Source organism: Schistocerca cancellata, chromosome 1 (assembly GCF_023864275.1).
Source record: "Schistocerca cancellata isolate TAMUIC-IGC-003103 chromosome 1, iqSchCanc2.1, whole genome shotgun sequence".
Classification (NCBI taxonomy): domain Eukaryota; kingdom Metazoa; phylum Arthropoda; class Insecta; order Orthoptera; family Acrididae; genus Schistocerca; species Schistocerca cancellata.
This window is the reverse complement of record NC_064626.1, coordinates 831,191,142-831,218,741: the sequence shown is the minus strand read 5'-3', so window position 1 is coordinate 831,218,741 and position 27,600 is coordinate 831,191,142. Positions and strand designations below refer to the sequence as shown.

At 42.3% G+C, this 27,600-nt stretch overlaps 1 protein-coding gene across 1 annotated transcript in view; it reads right to left on the bottom strand.

The window, feature by feature from the left end:
- LOC126162431 (fibrillin-2-like) overlaps positions 1-27,600 on the bottom strand; it is a 121,105-nt gene that overhangs the window by 47,672 nt on the left and 45,833 nt on the right. The window contains exons 2-3 of the mRNA XM_049918935.1: positions 20,704-20,755; positions 10,387-10,544 (exon numbers count right to left, since the gene is read on the bottom strand). Coding sequence (XP_049774892.1) covers positions 10,387-10,544; positions 20,704-20,755 — 210 coding nt within the window. The remainder of the gene's footprint in view (positions 1-10,386; positions 10,545-20,703; positions 20,756-27,600) is intronic.

The following is a 27,600-nucleotide window of genomic DNA, read 5'->3' as shown; positions in this document are numbered from 1 at the left end:
GAACCATTTTTTTTCGAGAATTTCATCTTCCAACAAGACGAGGTACCCCACACTGGATTATCGACATCTGTCGCTAACTAAACGACGAACTTCGCATCTTTGGATTGCGAATAGTCGTGAACACGTTGTGGCGCTGTGACTTTGGCCCCATGTCACCTTACATAGTGCCTTGTGACTTTTTCCTTTGGGGACATATTCACGAGCGCGCTGACGTACCCCCACCGCCAATAACACTGGAATAGCCCACATGACGCATCAGAGCTGCTACGTTGATAGTTGACAGGATCTAACTACATGAGTTATGGTAGGATCTTAACTACTTCTTGGACGTGTGATGTGTGACCTGAGGGACACTCCTAGAATATTTGTAGTGTGCAAAATCCAATCTTGACCGAGTTTAAGGTTCTATTCATGCATCTTTCGATCTGTACAGACAGTAGTTTGAAAAATATAGACCTTTACTTTGTTTCTGTTGATGAATCCGTGTACATCAGTCAATATTTACGAAGTGTATAACTAAACCACTAAATCTCACTCAAACTGACTCGTAAAAGTGAAGGTAGCTGTAGAAGAAATGTAAATGTTCATTGTGTCCTCATATGACTGGATAACGCATTTACGAATGAGAATTCACGACATGCAATCTCTACATTCAGCTGGCGCCCATTGGTCGTGTCGAAAGCGTTTGAACGCTATGTCCAAATTTTTTGTGCACAGCATAGTAGCTCTTTACAACGTGAAGCTAACGAAATGTAAAGTGCACACAGAACCCTTTCTACGACGTATATATTTCAGATGACGTGCGCTGGTCTGTTAATTTGGAAATTATGATTAATGAATAATTAACTGAACTTAATTCATTATGAATGAAAATGTGAATCTGCAAGATATAAAAGATTCCAGTTCCACTCAATAACACATCATTTCCTAATAGGTTACGTTTGGAAGAAAGGCGTCGTTGTTTTCACGTGGCCATTAGAGAACTGATATTCGATGAAGACTATGGGTGCCTCTATTGCATTTCTCGCGTAGTTGCCATAAGAGTAATATACTACAAAGCACACACAGGCAAACAGACTTTTTTTTTTCCTGGATCGATAAATGCAGGTCACTGACAGAAGATATTTCGCATAGTTAAAACAGAGCTTCACTTATTCTTTATGCGAAAATCAAAACATTACTGAAAATGCTGCCTTCGAAAATGTGTGACCTTGGTCTATTTAATTTTTAACTCGTTATCCTTGCTTCATTTACTTTTTAACACATTTTTGTTAAGTCTGGTTGTTCCGTACAGATATTGCAATTGATTTTAAACTAACTTCCAGATGAGCTAGATACATTAAGCTTTCAACATAGTTCAAAACTGGATGACAATATAATATTAACTTGCTTTTTTGTTTTGTGTGTAATGGGTACTTTGTGTACTACTGCTTTTTCCCCTTTTACTGTTCTACTTTCACTGTTCCGTGGTAAGAACGGTTGCTGATAAATCACCCTGTGTGCTCCATTCTCTCTCATTTTTGCCTTCAAGCTATTTTCATGGAATAATCGTAGGAGGTAGCGATGTATTGGTTGACTTATGTGAGGACAAACTAACATAATCCTGTAGTGTACTACAAGTCTTTGATATAATCTCATCAAAATGTCTGAAGTTTATTGAAAAATTTCACTACATAGCAGAAAATAATTATTTAAATATGGGTAAAAACTTTTAAATATAATATTTTAAAAAACTGACTTAAACCTGTAGAATTATTTTTGCTAGCCCCTACAGATTCTTAAACAGATAGTCCTGAAAAATTGTGCTTGTGAATTTTTAATACGTATGTAAATATTTGTATAATTTGAATCAGAAACCTTGGGCACATGCATTCGCCCCTCATTTTTGGTTTTAAATTCTACAAGTATTTTCATGCCTATTAATAAAATTCCCAAACACAAATTTTCAGGAACTTCCGTATGCGGTTAGGAATCTGTATGGGCTAGGAGAAATTGTTTGATACTTTTTAAACTATTTTAAAAACGTGTTATGTTAAAAAAAATATTTAAATAATGATTTCTTCTTCTTTAAGCAGTCGTAGTGGACAGGTGCTTTCGGTTGATGATAGTAAATTTAAACAGTTTTGCCATAGTTTTTGTAATGTTTAGTAACCTGTACATAGCAATTTTAATATGGACTACTTGTCCATTTGTCAAAAGTAGTGGAACTGGTATCTTCTGTGACGTTACTTCAGCTGTGTTCGCGTCGAACACATCAAGAGTGACAGATCTTCAGCACGACTTCGTTTCTGTCCGTCTGATAGGTTAACAGCCCAAATTCCTGAATGCGAGTTCAGGCTCCTTCTCGCACGACGCTGATAATAGTTTGCGTTGAGTGAAAGTGCAATATTAGCTGTAGCTCCTTCATGAGCGTTGAACGTGGCGCTCGCGGAGAAACCGCAGCTAGTATACTGGCTGCACAGCATGGGATCTATTTTTTCCTAAGGTGTCCATCCCACGTACGCTAATTACGTAAGCTGAAATCTTTGTTTAGTTTTACTCTAATAGTTTTCATGACCTGTTTGTGCTTTCGCAGGAAAAGGTGACCACACCAGTAAGGGCCCTGTGTTTCGGCAAAAGCCAAAAACATAGAAGAAAGCGCGCTTTTGCTGGTGAATGTGAAGTTACATAATTAGTTAAATTAGTTCAACAGTAAATGTTCGAATCTACAGATTGATAATTTGTTGCTGCGTTCTGTATGGTCATGTAGGTCGAGCTAGAATGAATCCCAAAGACTGATTCCATCAATATCCGCGTCAGATAGACACTATTATGGTTGTAGTTTGTTTCAAAGAGTACTATTCTGCGTTTTGTACACCAAGCGCACTGCGTTAGTTAGTATGCAGTCAGACAATCACAGAACAAGTTGCAGTACACTAGAACCAGAACGAGCTGAGAAGCGTCAGCGGGCAAACTTGATGGTGAAAAAAAGGTATTAGAAAGTCCGCTAGCTCTCGCAAGTCGTTATCACCTCAGTAGTTAATAGTTGGTATAGCAGTCAGTAGTCCAGTTGAGTACCAGGCAGCCAGGATCTAATAGTGTGTCTTGGAGCTGATGTGTACAGTTTTCACTCGGCTAGCGATGTGACTATGGAGCTCCATTCAGTCGCGTTTAAAGACACTCTGACAGTGTTAACATCTCCTGTACCGGAAACCGTATCGTTGGCCAAGCGAATACGAGACAGCAGAAGTGTAAAATACAATCAAAAGACAGCAAGTGCCGATCAAGTTTGATGTTTGCTACAGAAATTTTGCAAGTCAATAAACCACTTCAGCAGACCACCCTGCCAAACATGATTTTACACTTGTAATCGTTATAGAATCATCAGTTACTGGATTGTTGAAGACATATTAAAGCTTTTAGTATTCTCTGACAGCATTCTTGTTATTTAAGTGTCTCAGTGACGTTATATCCTGGAATATGCTGAATGACGTTCCACTGAAAGAACAGATACTGGCCATACACTTTGTGAACTAGCACAGACCACCGGAATGTCACAACACGCAGTATGAACTTGCTTTCAAACCACCGGCAGTATATGAAAAATATCGCCCATATCAAGTAACAACTGAACACAGCCAGCTCGAATACAACTCTGCTACGATCGCCGAAGGACGAAAAATCAAACACAAGCTGTCCGTAGTCATCCTTCTTTGAAGCAGCGCAACAGTTTGTGTCTTATTAACAGTAAAATTCTATAGTACTAAGAAATATCGAGAATGGAATCGCAGTAAATGAATCCTTATCCTGTTGTATGAGTAACATAAGTATCGAGCACAGAGTATGTAGATCACCAACCCATTTAACTTGTATCTGCCTATAACAAAGTGTCCTTACCAGTCACACATTTAGGTTTCAAACCGAATTAATTGTTTCTTCATCATGAAAAGTCTAAGTACAATTATCACACAGTTGATATCAATATATTATTAATCAAAGATACTATGTGAGAAAAGAGAAATGCGGCTATTTGGAAATGGAAATCACCGCCCGGAAGTAACTGTACGCCGAATGCATTCGAAACATTTACATGATAGTAACTGCATTACTTTATTACGATACAAATCAAAACATTGTTTTTCGCACGAAAATATAATAAAATTTAATAACCTAATTCAACATCAATATAAATATTCCTTCTACATTACTTTCGCAGCAATCAAAATAGCTTTTTCGTCACCCGGATCTTCGTCAAAAGAGGCTGTGTAGAATATCAAGGACATCATACCAGTCACATTTTTTCCATTAAAACAATTGTTCAAAAACATAAACTTCCAGTTTCTCTCATTATAACGGTTACTAGACAATAAGCGATTACAAATTACAATGATTATTCATGGAAAGCGATAAAAATCGTGACAAGATTGTGACACTGCATTTTCATGACTGACGTCTGACCTTAAAACGTGATCGTAGATTCAGGTTTATATCCCCATTATCATCCACGTTTTAAGAGTTCCTACTGCCAAAATGAAATCTCGTAAGGCAGATGCTTCCACTTTACACATTTTCTCCAGTGTATTATAAGATGGTGCTAAAAGGTGTCTGTATCTTTCATAATCAGAAAATATACGATGTCAGGGATTGCTGTCTCCTTAATCGCTGCAGGACATGTATTCATATGTATGCCTAACGATCTCTAGAACTATCATCGTGAAGCTTGTTGAATCCGAGTTTGGTAAAAAGGAGGGTTAATAACCTCAAATGCTTCAATAGAAATTCCTTTAGACGCTAACTTGATGTGGCATCAGAGGATGTTTACCCTGATGCAGGCTTGAATAAAAGATGTTCCGTTTCAGGGATTGTGATGGAGATTTTTCTCTATTACAAGCTTGTGTAATATCGTTTATCCATGATTTATGACTCACGAGGTTGGTACTATCAGTCAGAGATTGGCCATACTTGCTGGTGCCTTGTGGTCTGCTCTCTCTGGTTGCGGACGTATTTAGCTGTCTTCTGATGTTGATGATGTTTGGTTTGTGGGGCGCTCAACTGTGTGGTTACCAGCGCCCGTACAATTACCCAGTCTTTGCTCAGTCCAATTTCGCCACTTTCCTGGATGATAATGAAATGATGAGGACAACACAAACACCCAGTCATTTCGAGGCAGGTGAAAATCCCCGACCCCGCCGGGAATCGAACCCGGGACCCCGTGCTCGGGAAGCGAGAACGCTACCGCGAGACCACGAGCGGCGGACTTAGCTGTCTTCTGTGGGAAAATAGCAGTCAACCGTCGGTGCACGTACCCACGAGAGAAGGCGGGTACTCACTCGTTTGAGAAGAGCCTCACAGCCAGCAGTGAATGCGTTTTGTTTATGGGGCCTACCGCAAAAACTGACTGGTCGCGAGGCTGCTGTATTGTGGTTTCTGGAGGCTATGCGGCCTGAATTTAAGCAGTGACTATAGGGTGTCTAGCCAAGTGGGGCGTACGGAGTGAATTCCGGCAGTAATGCGTGTAGATTTGTGAGAAAACAGATACTATGATTTGGTGTAACTATATTGCTATTTTCTTGTTACCACTCACATACTGTACGTCCGTAGTCTATTTACTATGGTGAGAAAAACACGCCTTTTCTTGTAGTTGTAACGACGGAACGAGAATACCTTCAGGAATATTTAAACTGTGTTCATTAAATTTGACCATACATTTTCTTCGTGTAACTGTGCGTAGAGTTTGTCATAGTGAACGTTGTTAATACGCAGTTGTCTGGTTATACTGTTTCTATAAACTGATTGGTCACTGCATTTTAATGTTCTTCTATATTGACAGGCTTTGTATGAATGCTCGTTCTGATGGACAGCCTGCTTGTTGGGCTTCTATATAGAACTCCTATAGTGTTTGGCTGCGCTGAGATGCCATGACTTCCTGTTTGTAACACTGATTTATTTGTGGTAGTCAATGACATTTCCTTACATTTATATGCGCTGGAGTAGTCTGACGCTCATAATCTAAAGTACATGTTATGACGGAATGAGGGCTATGCAAGGAGAGTTCCCGTTGTCCTCATGGTTTTATGTTAATTTCAGTTTTGGTGCCGATCACTTTACAATTTGTTAAAATGAGCACGGCATTTCCTAAAATACAGTTAAATTGAAATTCTATAGGATTTTGAAGCAAAGTTATGTTTGTCATTTAAAGAATTGGATTACTGTGTTTTTGTAAACATTTCATTTTCAACTGAGTGAAAATTGGAAGTAATTGTTCCACAAATAGTAAAGCTTATCATTAATGTATTGTGAACGAAATACTGTAGATGTTCTTTGAGTCGGAGTGCTCAAAATGTTTAACTGTTCTCAATCTATTCCAGTTATTAGAACAGGTTTACTGTTTAAGTACAATTACACATTTGTATTGGTCTTTACTCAAGCTATTAATATATCAAAAAGTGTACAAATGTCAACCTGGATTGAGTCAATCGCTTCCATCCTTTCATCCTGCTTACCCAAGCCCGCACGCAAGTGAATTGCAGCATAAATATAATAATATAAGACTATGATATTATATGTAAATGTATTTTTGTTGTATTTAATGAAAATTCTCTGTAATATCAATGCATCAGAACGTGAAATGGCTAGATGGGTTAAAAATTATTGCTGTAATTTTATCGAGGAAAGAGAGCAGTTGACGACGGTAGTCCGTAATAGAAAGATGTACAGAGAGGACATGGCAACTTGTTAAGAGAGAAATCAGTGTACTTTTGTGGAAGGAAATTTATATTTTATGGTAAATAGGTCGACGGCAAAGAGTCTGGAGGAGACGACAACTTAAAGCAGGAACTGGGAGTGAAAAGTGCGTTTTGTTGGAGTCGCGCTTGCAGGAGCTTGCGTGTTTGGTAATTACGGAAAGAATGAGGTTATTTGAAGCCCAATTCGGACAGTGACGAGTGTTTTGGAGCTTCTAAGAGGCACTATTCAAAGAAACAGTACGACTGAAACAATGCTCTGAAAATCATCATGAGAGTACTAAAGAATATGTTGGAGACTCACCATAGTGTTATTGGTGAACATGTAATTGCAATTTCAGTATGAAATATTCCACCCACAAACTATTCAGACCCGAAGGAGTAGAACAAGAACTGATGATCAGAACAAGCTGACAGAGGGAGAAAAATGTACTAACATTTATCGACTCAAAAGGCTATTAGGAACAAAGGTGTCAAGACAATGCAAGGACAAGAATCGCCGGAATTTTCGTCAAAGAAGGTAGGGTGTACGGAACAAGGGAAGGGACAATGAGTGAAGAAAGTAGATGCCATTCAATCTGACTTGCTGAGAAAAGGTCCAGTAACTATAGCGGCAATAGTCGGTACCAGCAGGAAATGACTGTTAGCGATTTCTTTTGCTGTGGAAAACAGACTTAGAATGGTGCACTGATTGACGAAGTTACTTATTCTGAGAGCCAAGCATGAGTAGTTTGATAACAGAAATAATTAATAAACAGGAGTGAATTATTTGCTGGATGTATTCCAATCGCTGTCTTCCTCTACATTTTTTCCCCTCAACAGCTCCCTCTAGTGCCATGGAAGTCATTCTATGATGTCTTAACAGCTGTCGTATCATCGTGTTTCTTCTCCTTGTCGGTGCATTTCACATATTTCCTTCCTCTCCGATTCTTCGCGGAACCATCTCATTAGTTACCTTACTAATGCACCTAATTGTCAACATTCGTCTATAGAGCTACGTCTCAAATTCTTCGAACCTCTTCTGTTCCGGTTTTCTCACAGTCCATGTTTGACTGCCATAGAATTCTGGGATCCAAACGTACATTCTCAGAAATGTCTTCCTCAAATTAAGGCCTATGTTTGATACTAGTAGACTTCTCTTGGCCGGAATGCCCTTGTGACAGCGCTAGTCTACTTTATATGTCCTCCTCCCTCCGTCCGCCATTGGTTATCTTGCTACCTAGGTAGCAGAATTCCCTAACTTCATCTACTCCGTGACCATTAATCCTGATGTTAAGTTTCTCGCTGTTCTCATTTCTGCTACTCCTCATTAGTTTCGTCTTCCTTCGATTTACTCTCAATCCATATTCGGCACACATTAGACTGTTCATTCCATTCAGAAGATCCTGTAATTCTTCTTCATTTCACTGAGGATAGCAGTGCCATCGGCAAAGTGTGTCATTAATATCCTTTCACATTGAATTTCAATCTCACTCCTGAATATTTCTTTTATTTACATCATTGTTTCTTCGTTGCACAGATTGAACAGGAGCGACTAAAGGAGTTAATTATTTGTTGGATGTATTCCAATCTCTGTCTTCCTCTACACTTTTTGCCCTCTACAGCTCCCTCTAGTACTATAGCAGTCATTCCCTGATATCTTAACAGATCCTGTCTTACACCCTTTCTAATCGGAGCACGTAGTTCTTAGTAGTCCACTCTTATCATTCCCTCTTGGCTCTTGTAGATAATGCATATTACACGGCTCTCCCTATAGCTTACCCCTATTTTTCTCAGAATTTTGAACATTTTGCACCATTTTGTCGAATGCCTTTTCCAGGTCGCCAAATCCGATGAACATGTCTTGATTTTTCTTTAGTCTTGCTTCCGTTATCAACCGCAAGCTCATAATTGCCTCACTGGTGCCTTTACCTTTCCTAAAGCAGAACTGATCGTCGCGTTACGCAGACATATTGCAGCCCGTCCACATGCGCCAACAACGCTCCTATAGTTGTCAACAGCGCAGATGTAGGAGTGGAATCACCTACAAGAGCTCCTAACCAACATTGTTGCCAGCATGGGAGGACGCTGCAGAGTATGCACTGCCGTGCAAGGTGATCACACACTCCGTTCATAGCCATGTCCCGCTACTTGTCATTTCCAGGCATCATTAATCGCAGTGACTTCAGAGTAATTATTGTCTTTGAATAAAAGTCTCATTTCTCTTCGTCTCATTTGGCATTTTTTAGTTAACTTTTGTAGTGTATTGTAGTACTTGTTTCTATGTGTGGACCAAGTTTCATCGAGCTATGTTACTTGGCTGACGAAAGTTACTTTCTTTCTTAAGTTTTGCACACCAGTGTATTTTATTATTTGATATATTACAAACCTCCTCAGGCTTCTCTTTATCGATGCTGATTATTTATGCAACATACATGATCGATTTCGTAACTCACATACCATCATTACATGTTTACCAAGGAAAATCGCCAAACAGCCGCAAATTTAGAGAAATTTTATTTTATTTTGATAACCAGTTTCGGCATTTCAATATGCCATCTTCAACCCCCATGTGCCCTTCATGTATAGACATTCGTATGTACCGATATTGGCAGAATTCAGTATGACAATATCGATACGTCTAAATGTCTGTACATGAAGTGCATGTGGGATCTGAAGATGGCATACTGAAATGCTGAAGCTGGTTCTCAAAATAAAATAACTTCTCGAAAGGTACGTCTGTGTGAAGATTTTCTTTTATAGATGTTTGACCAGCAGATTTCCCGCGTCCATGACAGGTCAACAAAGAACACTAGATCTATTTGGGAAACTAATCACATCCTTTTCTGATGAGTATAATGATGGAATGTATGTTCCCAAATCCATCATATATGTTGTATGAATAATCAATATCAATACAGTGCAGCCTGAGGAAAATCTGTAATTTTTGACATCATAAAATACTAGCCAAAAACGATTAATATTTCCTGCCGGGCCATCGATAGTATACAAGCAGAAGATACGTGACAAATTTTGCGCAAGGTATTACCGAATTTGTACACAATGAAAACAATCACAAAACACGTACTACAAGCTTTTTTTAGTATAATCGTAATGCACAAAGATGTGAACAAAGTAAGCTTATTTACTGTTTGTAAATACAGAATGATACGCTACTATTGCCTGTAATAGTGAATAAGTATATATGCTATAAATTGGGCTGATTTTAATTTCGGCTTTGTTTACGATATGGGTAGACAGTGCTGGATAGTATCAGTCTATATAATGCTCTTTTGCAGAAGTGATGTTCATTAAAATTTCATGTGGACAGTCATTATCCAAAAGAAAGAATGTTTACGATAAGTCGAGCCCATTATAGAAAGGGAAGGAGTCCCTATAAAAGGAAAAGGAAGGAACTCGGTCGTGCCTTTTTCTAAGATACTGTCCAACTCTTCGCTTTATCTTATTTAGCAAAACCACGAGAAGGGGTGTGATTCATGTTCCTTTTGAGTACGGTTGGTAAATAATCGCAGGCGTGGTTTCGGCGAGAGCTAAGTGACTTATCCTGTCACAGAACAAACATTTAAAATATATCAGAGAAGTGTCTGCGGAATGAAGTAGATCACAGCAGGCTACGGCTAATTGCTAATGTTGTACACCCTTTAACAAAGCGTCCGTGAAGTACCTGCAGTGCGGCTCTTGCTGTTGTCCACGTGCAGCTTGTCAGATGTCCCTTCATCGCCTTCATTTCCCTCACGGTTGCCAGCAGGTGTCTCTTTGTCAGTAGAAGGGTTTCCGTGGTGGTCGTCAGTTCCGTCAGCATCATGCTCAGCTTCTTCTCGCCTGTAACAGCAATTATTACTACAGCCCCTCTTACAAATTCGCCATTTGAAAAGCCGTGAATAAGTTTCAGCAGTTTTTACATTACCAGTCTTTGAGAAGCACATTCCTGGAATATAAATAGAGGTGACAAACGTCATGGGACACCGATATGCTCACATGCAGATAGTAGCGTCGCGTTCACAAGTTTTCAAAAATGCAGTGCATTGGCTGAGCTGTCATTTGTAATCAGGTGATACATGAGGAAAAGTTTTCGACGTGATTATGGCCGCACGGCGGGAGTTAACAGACTTTGAACGCGGATTAGTAGTTGCAGCTGGACGCATGGGATATTCCATTTCGGAAATCATTAGGGAATTCAGTGTTCCGAGATCAACAGTGTCCGAGAGAGGGCTGAGAATATCAAATTTCAGGCACTAACTGTCACCACGAACAACGCAGTGGCCGACGGCCTTCACTTAACGACCTAGAACAGCGGCGTTCCCGTAGAATTGTCAATGCTAACAGACAAGCAGCGATGCGTATTGATTGGAGGAAACTGTGGCGTGGTCAGATGCTTCACGATTTCAGTTGGTAAGAGCTGATGATAGGATTCGAGTGTGGCGCGAACCCTAAGAGGCGGATCATGTCATATCTGGAAACCCAGAACCTACTATATAGGAATCAACATGGATTCCGGAAACAGCGATCGTGTGAGACCCAACTCGCTTTATTCGTTCATGAGACCCAGAAAATATTAGATACAGGCTCCCAGGTAGATACCATTTTCCTTGACTTCCGGAAGGCGTTCGATACAGTCCGCACTGTCGCCTGATAAACAAAGTAAGAGCCTACGGAATATCAGACCAGGTGTGTGGCTGGATTGAAGAGTTTTTAGCAAACAGAACACAGCATGTTGTCAATGGAGAGACGTCTACAGACGTTAAAGTAATCTCTGGCGTGCCAGAGGGGAGTGTTATGGGACCATTGCTTTTCACAATATATATAAATGACCTAGTAGATAGTGTCGGAAGTTCCATGCGGCTTTTCGCGGATGATGCTGTAGTATACAGAGAAGTTGCAGCATTAGAAAATTGCAGCGAAATGCAGGAAGATCTGCAGCGGATAGGCACTTGGTGCAGGGAATGGCAACTGACAAATGTAATGTATTGCGAATACATAGAAAGAAGGAACCTTTACTGTATGTTTATATGACAGCGGAACAAACACTGGTAGCAGTTACTTCTGTAAAATATCTGGTAGTATGCATGCGCAACGATTTGAAGTGGAATGATCATATAAAATTAATTGTTGGTAGGGCGTGTGCCAGGTTGAGATTCGTTGGTAGAGTCCTTAGAAAATGTAGTCCATCAACAAAGGAGGTGGCTTACAAAACACTCGTTCGGCATACTTGAGTATTGCTCATCAGTGTGGCATCCGTACCAAGTAGGGTTGACACAGGAGATAGAGAAGATCCAAAGAAAAGCGGCGCGTTTCGTCACAAGGTTATGTGGTAAGCGTGATAGCGTTACGGAGATGTTTAGCTAACTCAAGTGGCAGACTCTGCAAGAGAGGCGCTGTGAATCGCGGTGTAGCTTGCTGTCCAGGTTTAGAGAGGGTGCGTTTCTGGATGAGGTATCGAATATATTGCTTCCCCATACTTACACCTCCCGAGGATATCACAAATGTAAAATTAGAGAGATTCGAGCGCACACTGAGGCTTTCCGGCAGTCGTTCTTCCCGCGAACCATACGCGACTGGAACAGGAAAGGGAGGTAATGACAGTGGCACGTAAAGTGCCCTCCCCCACACACCGTTGGGTAGCTTACGGAGTATAAATGTAGATGAAGATTTATATGTAAGTCGTGGACCCAAGTTGTCAAGAATGCACTGTGCAAACTGGTGCTGGTTCCGTATTGTTATGGGCTGTGCTTACATGAAATACTGATTGGAAATATTTATGTCTGGCTACTTGGAGACCATTTGGAGCCATTCTTGGACTTCATGTTCCCAAAGAAAGATCGAATTTTTATGGATGACAATGTGCTATGTCACCGGGTCACAGTTTTCCGCAGTAGGTTTGAAGCACATTTTCTAGACAGTTCGAGCGAATGATTTTGGCACGCAGATCGCCCGACATGAATCCCGTCGAACATTCATGGGACATATTCGAGAGGTCAGTCACTCCACAAAATCCTACACCGGCAACGCTTTCGCAATTATGGACGCCTGTAGAGTCAGCATGGCTATATATTTCTGCAGGGAACTTCCAAAGACTTGTTGAGTCCACGCAACGTCGAGTTGCTGCGCTACGCCGGGCAAACGGAGGTCCTGCACAATATTAGAACGTATCCCACGACTTTGTCACATCAGTATATGCAGTCAGGTGCAATGGAATTACAAATAACTGCTGTGTTACTGCTGCAAAGGTGAATGAAAGAGTTCACTTTGTTTACAGAAGTAGCGCCCGTAGACCGTGACAGTTGTGCGACATCAGATCGTCTGGTGCCAGCTAGATCGAGTAGGCCCATCACAGTGGAGTCCAAAATTAACGATTTAATTTAAGTACTGCCGTCACTAACACGGCTAACATAAACACTTTTTAAAGGTTATGAAAGATGCAACATCAACACTTCGATTCGGGAAAACCTGCACTCCCAGTATCAAATGTCCTGGGTGATAGTTTTGCCGTCGATTATCGTCCATTGTAACTCGCAACTTCAGTACAACTGCAGATTGGGATATACACCAATCATAAGCATCTGGCCACTATCGTGCACCAAAGCCACACCTATAATATGCATTCCTAATCGCCCATATAACCGAGTACGTTGACGCACCACTCCTGGGACTCGGATAGGCGAGCGTGACATTGAGGATGGCTGGCGAGCTGGACAACGTGGAAGTGATTTTCAGTCGGCTTTTCACAGCCAGCTAGCTAAATACAGGGCTGGAGGGCTTGCCCTCCTGGAGATACATGTTACGCAAACATTTAGAAAACGGTTCCCATTTGCACATAGGACTAACTCTAGACGCAGACAGATGAGTTAAGCATACCGCATCTTCAAACCCTTGACTGCAGCAGCTGAGTGCTTCCCATCACTGTCCATCACATGTCACTACACTGCTGAAAATAGAACATCGTAGCAAGGACTCACCACTATGGGTACACTCTGGTGCACACCGATGGTGGAGTATCAGTATGATGAAACCAACTTAGGCTTGTGAGCTAACCCGGTGGTGGAGGTACTCTCAAGTGAAGGAATATTAAATTAGATTAAACCGAACTTCTACCACAACAGCCTCGTCTCTCGTATGTGAACGATATGGGAACCTGCTAACCGAATATGTATATCCCTTTTTCCCCCTAGAGAATCGTTGTGGCCAAAGTGAATATATCTAGCTGAATTACATCTCACCGTTTCCGAATAATGTCAGAATAGTTTAAGGGCACTGCACGGCCATCTGTGCACCTTCTTCCAGAGGCCACAATCTTCTCCTGCACTCTTGTTACCTAACAGTAATTCCGCTGAGAATATCTGAGAAGCAGTAGAGTAAAATGTGGGCACCGTGGAGCCAGACTGGACCATTCCACCTCAACTGTAGACTGAGATTGAGCGAGCGTGCGTAAGGCGGTTCCCCAACGCTTTCGGTGTCGCGTGGAGTCATGCTACGGGGCAAAACCAACGTGTCATCAGAGTGGGAGAAGCTGTTACACGCTGATAGGTATGTGGGGCAAAACCAAAGTATCATCAGACTGGGAGGGGTTGTTACACGTTAGTAGATATGTGGCTTCAACACGATTACTCAAGAGTGTAAACAGTGCTTCTGTGATTGTAATTAATAAGACGATTCGTACAGCATAAGTTGTGGACTTCAACGTTTCGCGTCTCTTACATTCTGCAAAACAACATAACGGCCTAAATCATGTTATGAGCTCAGATCTTCAATGGTGGCAGAAGTCATTTCCGCATAAGTTCATTTACGGGAGTGAGCCGTGCTGCGGCTCGCGTTGGTGCTGTTTGTAGATTTTTGCCCTCTCTTGGAGGACGGAAGGTATCGTTTAGTTGGCATGGTTGTAGTTGTTTGTCTTCTTCTCGTGTTTACTGGCGCCACTCGGTTTCGCAAGCGCGTCCTGTCCGCTAGTGGCAGCAGCGGCGGCTATCGGTATGTAGTAACAGTTGCCTTATCTTTGGGACGACGTCGTTGTTTTCCTGGGTCGTGTGAGTGTACCAGTTCGGTTGGTGACTTAGGAGGAACGAGGTCCACGAAGTGCGACAACACGCCGGGATCGCTACCTGCACGCGTGGACCGCCGGATGGAAGGGCTGTGGTCACGAGGGTGCACGACCTCGTCGTGAACCGGATCCAGCAAGCTTTAAGAAGAGTGGATTTCAATCCAAGTAGAGAAACCTCCATCATTGTCATATCTCGCGATTCTCCAGTGGTTTGGGTTCGTGTTACTGCTCATAGTTTCGGCGAGGCGAAGAGCAGCAAGTGGAGTGCTTGGGGAAGGCGGATTTGGTTAGATTTCCTCGACTTCTTATTACTATTTATTGCGTTCAACTTGTTACAATTTTTTAAGTTCAACCAGCGGTATTTTTTCTTGCCTGGTGGCCGTCGATTGGTGATCCTTATACTCTAGTAGTAGTTCAAATGGTTAAAATCGCTCTGAGCATTATGCGACTTAACTTCTGAGGTCATCAGCCGCCTAGAACTTAGAACTAAGTAAACCTAACTAATCTAAGGACAACACACACATCCGAGCCCGGTCGCTCGGTTCCAGACTGTAGCGCCTAGAACCGCACGGCCACTTCGGCCGGCTCTGATAGTAGTGATTTCTTTCTTGTTCCAGGCTGTCTAAGTACAATATTCTGGGGACGTAGTGCAGACCGCCAGTTCTGACTTTGGCGAATTGTTCCATCGTTGCATTTGGTTTATCAGACGTCAGGTAGCTTCAGCAAGATTATCATTAGTCATTCGTTAGATTGCCACTAGTCTGAGTTACCATCCTGTGAAATGAATGCAACTCTTGGCTGCCTATCTCATCGCTCGCGAATGTTTTTGTTGCCAGACCTTCTCAGAATTCTATTGATGAAGCACCGTCGGTGCCCTCTTGGTTCTTGTAAGACATGTGTGTTCTAAAATAAGGTCTGATGGCCAGTAGTTCAGTGTAACGCTCTTTCAGTCCACGCCTTCTGCGGTTATACTCTGCCTCAGTACCCTTTCAGGAACTTACGTACTGGTCCTTACGTTTTACTATTGCATTATTTATTACAATACCTTGTAATGCCTGCATTAAAGGTTATATGTGTCTAGCTAATAGTTCTGGAATAAATCTAGCAGTGTAGTACTCAGTGGATGTTAAGGGTTGCGTTACAAAGTTTACCATCATCTTATTTCACCCGTTTATTGATCAGTTGCTTGTTTTTTTTTTTAAATTAACCTCTGCAATTGTATTTGCTGTTTTATAGCAGGTTTCTAAATTTTATATATTATTGTCGTTCATGGTGTATAAGGCCTTCAGAAGGCGTGGGCTGAAAGAGCGTTACACTGAACTACTGGCCATCAGACCTTATTTTAGAACACACATGTCTTACAAGAACCAAGGGGCCACCGATGGTGCTCCAGGAATCGAACCCTGAGGATGTCGGGCAACAAACACTTTCGCGAGCGATGAGATAGGCAGCCAAGAGCTGCATTCACTTCACAAGATGTAATTCAGACTAGTGGCAGTTTGACGAATGACTAATGATAATCTTGCTGAAGCTACCTGACGTCCGATAAACCAAATACAACGATGGAAAAATTCGCCAAAGTCAGAACTGGCGGTCTGCGCTACGTCCCCAGAATACTGTGCTTAGACCGCCTGGAACAAGAAAGAAATCACTACTACCAGAGTAGAAGGATCACCAATCGGCGGCCACCAGGCAAGAAAAATTACCGCTGGTTGAACTTAAAATATTGTAACAAGTTGAACGCAATAAATAGTAATAATAAGTCGAGGAAATCTAACCAAATCCGCCTTCCCCAAGCACTCCACTTACTGCTCTTCGCCTCGGCGACACTACGAGCAGCAACACGAACACAAGCTACTGGAGAATCGCGATATATGACAATGGTGGAGGTTTCTCTACTTGTATTGAAATGCACTCATCTTAAAGCTTGCTGGATCCGGTTCACGACGAGGTCGTGCGCTCTCGTGACCACAGCCTTTCCACCCGGCAGTCCATGCGTGCAGCCAGCGATCCCGGCGTGTTTCCGCACTTCGTGGACCTCGTTCCTCCTGAATCACCAACCGAACTGGTACACTCAACACGAACCGTAAAAAAAAGACGTCGTCCCAAAGATAAGGCAACTGTTACTACATACCGATAACCGCCGCTGCTGCCACTAGCGGACAGGACACGCTTGCGAAACCGAGTGGCGCCAGTAAACTCGAGAAGAAAACAAACAACCGCAAACATGCCAACTGAACGATACCGTCTGTCCTCCAAGAGACGGCGTAAATCTACAAACAGCACCAACGCGAGCCGCAGCACGGCTCAGGGAGGTAGACATAATGTTGAAATTATCTCCGTGAAAAAACAAAGATACACAACTATTCCTTTGTTTTTCAACAGGTACTCGTCTGCTGTCCTGGCATACTTTGAAGTCGCTGCGACACTGTTCCCTAGCACTCCGTCTCAACAGCTAAAACAAAATGGGGCATCCCATCTTTCCTACTTTATAAATATTACGCACCGCTTTGACTGTTCAAGCTGCATGCTGAGTAACAGCGTCACGTCGTTAGAATGACGTGTGGCTGCAGACAAACAAGCAAATAAAAAATTGCTATTTTTAATTTTTCAAGGTGATAATTAAAATTTATGACTACCGCTCGTGGACATGGATCATGACACAATGAAGATGAATCCTCAGTGGCTGTCACTGAAAGACCATCAGTGATGGTCACAGGTTCCTTACTAAAGTCAACGGTCAGGCTGGAGCGACTGACTACGCTTTTACGAAAGAAGATAAAGTTTTAAAGGAGCCACCTAGTAAATCGAATCCAATAAATGACATACTTTATAAAGACAGGAAATATTTTATGAAAGTAGTTACATATAAGGACAGTACAGAAACAACAACAAAATTGGTTTGTGATGAGAATCACAATAATTGTTTCCATCAGCATATCATACACTGAAGACCCAATGAAACTGGTACACCTGCGTAATAACGTGTAAGGCCCCCACGAACACGCAGAAGTGCAACACGTCGTGGCCTGGACTCGACTAATGTCTGAAGTAGTGTTGGAGGGAATTGACACAATGAATCTTGCAGGGCTATTCATAAATTCGTAAGAGTACGAGGAGGTGAAGATCTTTTCTGAACAGCACGTTGCAGGGCATCCCAGATATGCTCAATAATGTTCATTTCTGGGGAGTTTAGTGGCTAGCGGAAGTGTTTAAACTCAGAAGAGTGTTCCTGGAGCCACTCTGTAGAAATTCTGGACGTGTGGGGTATCTCATTCTCCTACTGGAATTGCCCAAGACCGTCAGAATCACAATGGACATGAATGGATGCAGATGATTAGACAGAATGCGTACGTGCGTGTCACCTGTCAGAGTCGTACTTAGACGTATCAGAGGTCCCATGTCTCTCCAACTGCACACGCCCTGCAATCACAGAAGCACCATATTGTGTAGCAGGCCCTCACACTCCGATGACACGATGGTTTTGGCCCTTCATGGCTACACGCGACACGGAAAGCGTAGGGGAACCGTCTTGACACACGCTCGCTCAAGCGGAGCCTAGAGAGCCACCACTAGCTGGACCACTCCCCCGCTGACATGCAGGGTCCATGGATTCATGAGATTGCCTACGTACCCGTACACGTCCATTCGCTCGATACAATCTGAAACGAAACTGATCCGACCAGGCAACATGTTTCCAGTCATCAACAATCCAATGCCAGCGTTGACGTGCCCAGGCGAGGCGTAAAGCTTTGTGTCGTGCAGGCTTTGTCGTGCTGCTATCAAGGGTACACGAGTGGGCCTTCGGCTCCGAAAGCCCATATCGATTATGTTTCGTTGAATGATTGGCACGCTGACACTTGGTGATGGCCCAGCATTGAAATCTGCGGCAATTTGCGGAAGGGTTGCGCTACTGTCCATTGAACGATTCTCTTCAGTAGCCATTGGTCCCGTTCTTGCAGTATCTTCTCCCAGCCGCAGCAATATATGTTTTGCCGGGTTCCTGATACTCATGGCACACTCGTGAAACAGTCGTACGAGAAAATTCCCACTTAAGCGCTACCTCGGAGATGCTATGTCCCATCGATCGAGCAGCGACTATAATACCGCGTTCAATCTCTCTTAAATTTTGGTAACCTACCCTTGTAGGAGCAGTAACCAATCTAACAACTGCGCCAGTCAGTTGTTGTCTTATATAGGCGTTGCCGACCTCAGCCCCGTATTCTGCCTGTTTGCATGTTCATGTGTTTGAATACGCAAGCCTATACGAGTTTATTTGGCGCTTCAGTGTATATCTGGACCGTTAAGCTTATTTTCTGCAGCATAAAACAACTTCTTCTTTCGCTTAACTAACGACCTCATTTAAGAAAAAATAGTTAAGAATTTAGTGTAATCATTTGTGCCAAATTGCGATTTATGAACTTCTTTTAGTCTTAACAGCCAGGTAACTTTCAGTTCACGGCTACAGCATGTCCACAACGGACTCCAGCGTTTGAACATAGAGACAGCATCGACCAGCGCTATGAATTCACCATACAGAACATAGCTCGCAGTAAAGACCGCTCGGGTCCAGCAGACCGCGTCATTAAGTGATCAAAGGATGCAGCTGACAGTTCACAACAACACAGCTATTGCAGGCTGTATGTAATATGCCACCATCGCTGATTTATAGCTGACCCATGCTGTACCTAGTGGAGTCTGTACTTTCATCGGGCTCTTGCTGCGTCTTTAGTGGACCTTTGAAAAATCCTACATCTGGTCGACTCTCGGTTACCGATGTTGATCGCCCCCCTAGTTCTTCACAAATTCAGCAAGTCACTAACGGGTTGGTCCATATGTGGCCCTTACGCAAGCGGTTACATCGCTTGACATTGGTTGACAGAGTTGTTGGATGTCATCGTCCAATTGGCGCGATAAACTGTCGAAATTCGAAGCTGGTTAGAGGGCTCTGCCCATAATGTTACTAATGTTCTTAGCTGGGGAGAGGTCCGGGGACCTTGCTGGCCATGGCACGGTTTCACAAGCACAGAGACAAGCAGTACGAACTCTCGCCATTGTCAGACGGGCAATATCTTGCTGAAATGTAATTCCAGACTGATTGCCGTGAATAGTAACAACGCAGGATGTAGAATAACGTCGACATTAAAGGTTCAGTGGATGATGACCAAGGGGATCCTGCTGCGAAATGAAACGTCACCCCAGAGCATCACTTTAGTTGTCGGGACGTATTGCGGACCCCAGGTAGGTTGATATCTCACAGCTGTCCGACACGTGTCTGGAAGATGGACAGAGAGCACATGGCAATTTGTTAGGAGAGAAATTAGTTTATTTTTGTGGAAGAAAAGTTCTGTTTTGCGCTAAATAGGTCGACGACAATGTATGTCGAGAGAAACGACATCTGAAATTTGGAACTGGTCATCGACGCTCACTTCGAAACGGACTCATTACTGCAGACGATTCTCCTCCAGCAAATTCCTGGCTGAAAATGTGCCCGGAGACTCACCGGCTAGTGATGGGATAGCAATCTGACTCTCGCTCGTCTTAGTCCTGTCAACCATGAGTGATGATCTGGAATGATGCCATTTCATTTCATAGCAGAACGCGTTTAGCTGACATCCGTCGCACCGTTACAACAAGGTTGTACGTCGACGATATGTACGGTTGTTATTATCTATCGTAAAGTGAACGTATAAACAAAATTGAAGGCATAGAATAAGGTTTTATGTAGCAGGATATAATAGAATTGAACAAATAAGTAAATAAAATGTTATGTCCTTAAATGGTACACGACCCAAAAGATAAAAATTGCTAAACACAGTGAAGAACACTGCTACCTATTTAAATAAGTTCTCGTATATTTTAGCCATTAACAACACTCAGAAAACGATGTCTATTTTATGATTATAAATAGGAAACCATAGCGAAAAAGAGTTGCACTGTACTTACTTCAAACGTAGCCAGGTTTTCGGAGCCGGGCCGTCCTTCACCCGCTGTCGTCCTGAAAAAGATATCAGCTGTCAGCAAAGGGGAAAAGTACTGTGCAGAAACAATGTTCAATTTCATCCTTCCGAAAACTATTATTTGCCGATAGCTGTCGATTCGCTGATGAGTTATTGAGTACATCCCTCACACAAGCGAAATACATCAATGTCGAATAAATACAAAAATGATTGCTATGTTGCGCGAGTTGCGAGAATCGGTTTACGCGCTCTGTTTCTCTTTATTCTTCTTTTGTCCCTATGTTTCATGTTTTTTTTCACGATTGCACGCGGTATCCATGTGAAATTATTTTTAACGTCCCTTGGAGGCCGTTAATATTATAAACGTACTGTCATTTTTCACGTTCGAGATACCGCAGAGTGATTGCCATGTAAATCCGATTAACGAATGTCTGTAGTGTAGCCATATGTTCACAGAGTGAATGCCTAATGAAAAACCAGGGAGCATATCGGTAAGAGACTTCGAAAAGATTAATGAAAACGAAAAAAGATTATCGAGAATTTGATATCAGTAGCAGAGGAGAGTACGCTAATGACACGCCCGTCATGCGTCGTGCACAAAACCAATATGTTTCAAAAAGCCGCGAGGGAAAATGCGAGTTTTGAGGGGTCATATCTCGGCTTATACTGATCACAGACATGAGGGGTCAAGTGTCTTGGTTTGCTTTTGGCCTGTTGACCATTTTCATACCTATCGGGAAGACGGGCAAACTGTAGCTATCCATCAGTACAAGGTCAAAATTTAAACATTACGCACTTCCAATGAAAGGAACACTCTTTGCTGCTTACAGGCGTTGACATACGTCAACGGGGGCAGATGAAAATGTGTGCCCCGTCTGGGACTCAAACCCGGGATCTCCTGCTTACATGGCAGTCGCTCTATCCATCTGAGCCACCGAGAACACTGCAGGGATTTATCTCTTGGCACGCCTCCTGCGAACCCCACATTCTCAACGTATTGTCCCGCACTACATTCGTAATATATATATTACACACTTCCTTCAGCCAGTACAAATAGGGAAAATCGGTTGGTTCTTTTGTGTTAGGTGGGGTGTACGGTGGACCTTAGTTGGCTTATAAAAGCACGAGTTGGGCATGAGGTCATGGGCGGCTCACGAGAAAATCCCGATAAACATTATTTTTGTGTTCAGAAAGTACCAACTGGGGTATGGCCACTTCTATAATTTCTTTTCATGGCATATAGTCGAAATTTTTACCATTTGTTCTCAAAATGATTTTCTCTGGTAACTTCGAAACTTTGTTCGATATCGTCATCCGTTAATGAGATCTAGAGTTTCAAAGACACCGTACTTATGCAGAAACCGCGAAAACCTGTTTCTAGCCGTTTTTGTTCAGTAGGCCGCAATTATCTGAATAACTAACCGTAGCGAGTGGCTCAAACTTCAGCTGTAGATTCCGTAAACTTTCACTTAGATAACCATTTTCTGAGTTTCGAAAATATGTATCTGTTATCAAGACATGCACAAAAAACCATGGTTCTTGAGTATCAAAAGTACCAGTTGTGGAGATGACCACTTCTATAGTTGCCACTCATGGAAAATCGTCGGAATTTTTACCTAATATTCTTAAGATGATGTTCCTGAGGGTCCTCGGAACTTTTTTCGATATTACTACCCATTACCGACAGTTCCGGTCTGCGGTATTTCCGAAATGTGGCAAAAACCTGATAGTGGCGTCGCCCCTCCCACCTACCCCTCGAGCGTTTGATACAGATCGTCAAAAATTAAAAAAACTATTTTTCAAAAATATGTTCAATTTAGTGTACATCTTTCTAAAGAGATTGATATACAAAACATGTATGTTCAAGGAAATGTAAGACACGTTGTTTTGCCTTAAGTGTGCCGAACTGCAGTGCCACGCCTCTTCACACAGCATTCGTCTATCACACGTCACTGTATTTCGCTTTGTGCAATTCAAACGTATATATTTTGTAATGGAAGTCATCAAACCTACATTCAGTACAGTGGAAATTAAAATGTCCTGTGGTGGCTCTCCTGTTTCCTGGCTGCCGGTTTTATATCCCACCTCCATTTAAGAAAAACTCACAGTTAATACCGGGTGGTATTATTTGTGACCGGGAGGATAAGAACTCTTCAGAAAATTTGCGTTCTTTATCGCATATTAGCTGATAACTTTCTCTTTCGAGAGACATAAAATTAAATATAAGGAACACAAAACTAGTAAAGATAAGAGACAAACAGGACAGTACATATTTCTTCAATCCTTAGGTCCAGAATTTCTTTTCTCTGTAATCTTGCTGCAGCTTCACACAGTGTACTTTCCTTTCTGCGAGAGAATCTGTTACCTCGTCAAAGTTCGTCTAACGTTTTGCTACATAAAAAATCATAATGTCATTGGTTCAAATGGCTCTGAGCCCTATGAGACTTGACATCTGAGGTCTTCAGTACCCTTGAACTTAGAATTACTTAAACCTAACTAACCTAAAGACGTCACACACATCCATGCCCGAGGCAGGATTCGAACCTACGACCGTAGCGGTCGCGCGGTTCCAGACCGAAGCGCCTAGAACCGCTCGGCCACTGCGGCTGGCCCATAATGTCATTGTCTAATACTGAAAAAGCAGTTAATACGAATAGTATCCAAGTGCTTTTTCGATTTTATTACGTCTGTTTTGTCACTTTCTGCTAGATAAAACGAAATAGGCCTTTCTAATATTGCAGCAGTTGTAACACACGCAAAATAAGCGAGATTATTTTGGTACAGATGGTCATTTTTGTGTACCTCAGTTATATAATTACCATGACAGAATATAATTCACGAAGTACCAATATCAAATACCTGTTATGCCTACTACAAGCAAAAAGTTTTATCTTAGGAAAATAATTTCACATTTCTTTCATATACTCCAGTTTCTCAAGCATGATATCGAAAAGTAGTCGTAGTGCGAAATTTTTATATGAATTTGGAATCGTCATATTCTTCCATATAATTCTCCTTTTTCCTCGTTATAACAAACAATCTTGTCATCACTAGTTCTGTAAGCGTTCCTGCCATTGTCAAAACTTATACCGCGGTTAACATCGTTAACCCTGCCAGAATCACCGATTCAGTCATCCCGTGGTTGTTCCCCAGTTAGGCATTATTACATGTTCGTGCAACGCGTCTAAGCGCTATTCCGAGAATAGAACTTAGGCGGCTGCTAAGTGGAAACTGTAGTCTGGCGATCTGGCAAAAATTTTCTTTCAAAACGTCATTTTCCATGATACACCTAGAAGATAATCTTCCTTACTCGTTGTTATTGCTGTTAGTCGTTTATGTCCACTCTGGTAGTCTGAATCTATGGATTTCGCTAGTAATAATAATAACCATTATCGTTTGCACACCCAGTCAACCACATAAACAAACAGCGATTTGCACTCACCAGTTAGGGTTTATACGGCTCAGGTCGTACAGCCCCATCCCCTTCTGTCTGCGGAAAAGCTATTTATTTCTAGATGCGACGGGAATTCCCCTGGCGGAGACATCACGTAAACTACGCACGCATTCGAAAATAAACTTACGATTAGTTCAGAAATCAACTTAGAATATGTTCAAAAATGTTGAAAAACGAACAGGAATGCGTTTCAACATCATATGAATAATCGATAGACAAACGTGCGCTGGATGCTAGGCGCCTTGTGAAACAAGGTTTTTTCTTCAAGAATATGAATTTGGTGCCCCCGCGAGCTGGCCACGGCTCGGACGCCTCTGCTTTATTCGTAACTTACCAGAAGTACTTTGTGCTGCGCGACGTTTCGTTCAGTACTGGGCTGGTGCATTGTTTTCAGTTCGGCAGAATCGTCCTGTTCATCACTCGCTATTTGTTCGTGGTATGGAGGATGTGTGATGGTTCACTGGACGTTTGCAAAAAAAGAAACAGTCTAGCGACGTAACGTCACAAGCGTTTAAAAAGGAATGGGAATGACAGAAGAGAAGGATGAAAATTCTATTCTGAAGTCCGCATAAGCGAGGACTACTGCAAATGTGCTATGAAACGGTATTACAGTACAATGGAGAAAGAATTTAAAGATTTAGTTTAAAACGACAGAACGAAAACTTACAACAATCGACATTGTTCAGTACATCAAAAGCACTTTGTTCTGCATTTTCAGGCATGCAGCCACTGAAGAAACTGCCGATATGAATAGTAGAATTTATGAAGTCGCATGCTTAGTTCCAGTTACTTGCAATATTTTTCGAAGCAGTTGAACGAAGAGAAAAGAGACTTTCTGAATTACGCAAAGTACGTTGGTTAAGTCAAGGGGTGTGCTCGGGATGATTTTTTGATGTAAAACTTACTATTGTTGAATTTGCGAAGGAAAAAGGAGTGCAGAAACGACAATTTAAACATCTGGAATGGATTATAGAACTCTCACTGTAAGTGCACTTAACTGAACATTTTCCCAAGTAAGACACTGCAAGGTGAGAAACAGCTTCTTTCTGATTTCTTGGGGATGCATTTAAAAAGAAAATCGCGTTGTAGAAGAAAGCCGGCCGCTGTGGCCGAGCAGTTCCAGGAGCTTCAGTCCGGAACCGCGCTGCTGCTATGGCCCCAGCTTCGAATCCTGCAGCGGGCATGGATGTGTGTGATGTCCTTAGGTTAGTTAGGTTTTCAGTAGTTCTACGTTCTAGGGGACCGATGACCTCAGATGTTAAGTCCCTTAGTGCTTAGAGCCATTTGAACCACTTTTAGAAGAGACACATTCTGACGAACTCAGCCCAGTTCCCTACGCTCAACGCCATTAAAGGTAACGAAAGGTTTGAAGAATTAATTGTGACTTTGAAAGAATTACAAGGATAGTTTTCTAAAAGTTTTGAAGGCACTGTCAGTCTTACTTTTTCGAGCTGTTTAGGAAAACATTTGCCGTTTCAGTTAAAAGCACCACTGTGCATGTGCAGATGTAACTTATTGACCTGCAAGGTACTTCCCATTTTAATTACAAATCCTTTCACGTTGAAACTGTCCAGGGCGTCTACACTGCTTTCCTCAGGTAGAGTTTACACATTTCTGTAATGAGGTTGCAAATATGCTACAGTACTTCAATTGACATATTTGTATGAAAGACCTTTCTTCAGTTACAAAACTAAAAACGTCACCATTACATGAGAACTTGAGTGCAAAAACGTGTGAAATTGCCTGTATGTGTCCATATGCGGAATATGTCGAAAATAATCTGTGTTGAAAATTTGTTTTGCTTGTTTCCTGTGTTGTTGAGAAATGTGAAATTTAGAACCAAGTCCTGTGCACTGCGACTGCGCTGCAATTTAAATGCAATGCGTTCACAGTTTTCCTTTATTTCCCTTCGTCGGACTCAGACAGTACACAGTGGTGGTGGAGGAAATGTGTAGCGAGTCTGAGCACTGTGGCACTCGTATCGGGGCATGGCATTTGAGCCAAAATCTTGGCTGCCACTGCTCTACAACAAGTGAGTATCTGTTGTGGTGTGGTGCCAGCAGTAAATGCCGTATGTAAACTCGAGATATCAACCTAACTTCCAGCAGTCAATGGTTACTATAACACTCTATCTGTATCCTGTTCCCAGATTCCTACTTCTGTTGTCCGTCTGTTAATCATAGCCACTCAAACAGTCCTAAGATCCTCTTCTCAATTAGTTCTTTTGGAAGGACCTAAGCTTAATCTACTTGTAACATTGTGTCACCTCATTAGCGCTCCTTCTTCACTCATTGTGCTACAGCAAACTGTTTTCTTGCGATCTTGCGATATGTTGTTATGATACGTCCACGTCCTCTGTGCTGATAATTCCACCACTATCAATCAAACTGTGGTGGTGAGCTGTAAGTGAATGTCCTCTCGGTATGCTGAGACCTCCTCCTGAATAGTTCTAGTAACGGCAGACACACACACACACACACACACACAAACACACACACACACACACAGACACACACACACACACACACACACACACACACACACACACACACACACTCACACATGCACTCACACCATTATTCACCTTATTTTGCCCAGTGTAGAGTAGCAACTCGATGCGGCATGAATTTAACAAGTCGTCGATCCATGCTGCCTCAATAACCATCCGTATCCGTGAATGTGTTGCCAGTGCAGGATGTTGCACACAGACTTACCTCTTGATTATGTCCAATAAATGTTCGATGGAATTCATCTCGGGCGACATGGGTGGCCAAACCATTCCCTAGAATTGCCCAGAATTTTCTTCAAATGTATAACGAACAATTCTGGCCAGGTAACATGGCGCATTGTCATCCATAAAAGTTCCATCGTTGGTTGCTAAAAATGGTATCCAAGTACCTGAAGATAACGATTTTTGGTCAACGATCGATTCAATTGGACGAGAAGACTGAGTCCTTTCCATGTAAACACAGCCCACACCATTATGGAGCCACCACCAACTGTCACAGCACCTTGTTGATAACTTCGGTCGATGGCTTCATGGAGTCTGTCCCACACAATTCCTACTAGCAGGTCTTAGCCATTGCAGTCTGGACTCTTTTGACCAGGCCATGGTTTTCCAGTCGAGTCCAACCAATATGGCCACGAGGCCAGGAGAAGTGCTGCAGGCGATGTCGTGTTGTCAGCAATAGTCTCGCATCGGCCATCTGCTGCCGCAGTCCATTAACGACAAATCTGCCGCACTGTCCTGATGGATACGTTCGTTGTAGGTCGCACATAGGTTTCTGCAGTTGTATCACACAGTGTTGCTTGTCTGTTGGAAGTGACAACTCTATGCAAACGCCATTGCTCTCGGACGTTAAATTGAGAGGTTCCATGCTCTCTTTTGCACTGCGCCTCTCATTTTCATCAGTTTTATTAATGTTTTAT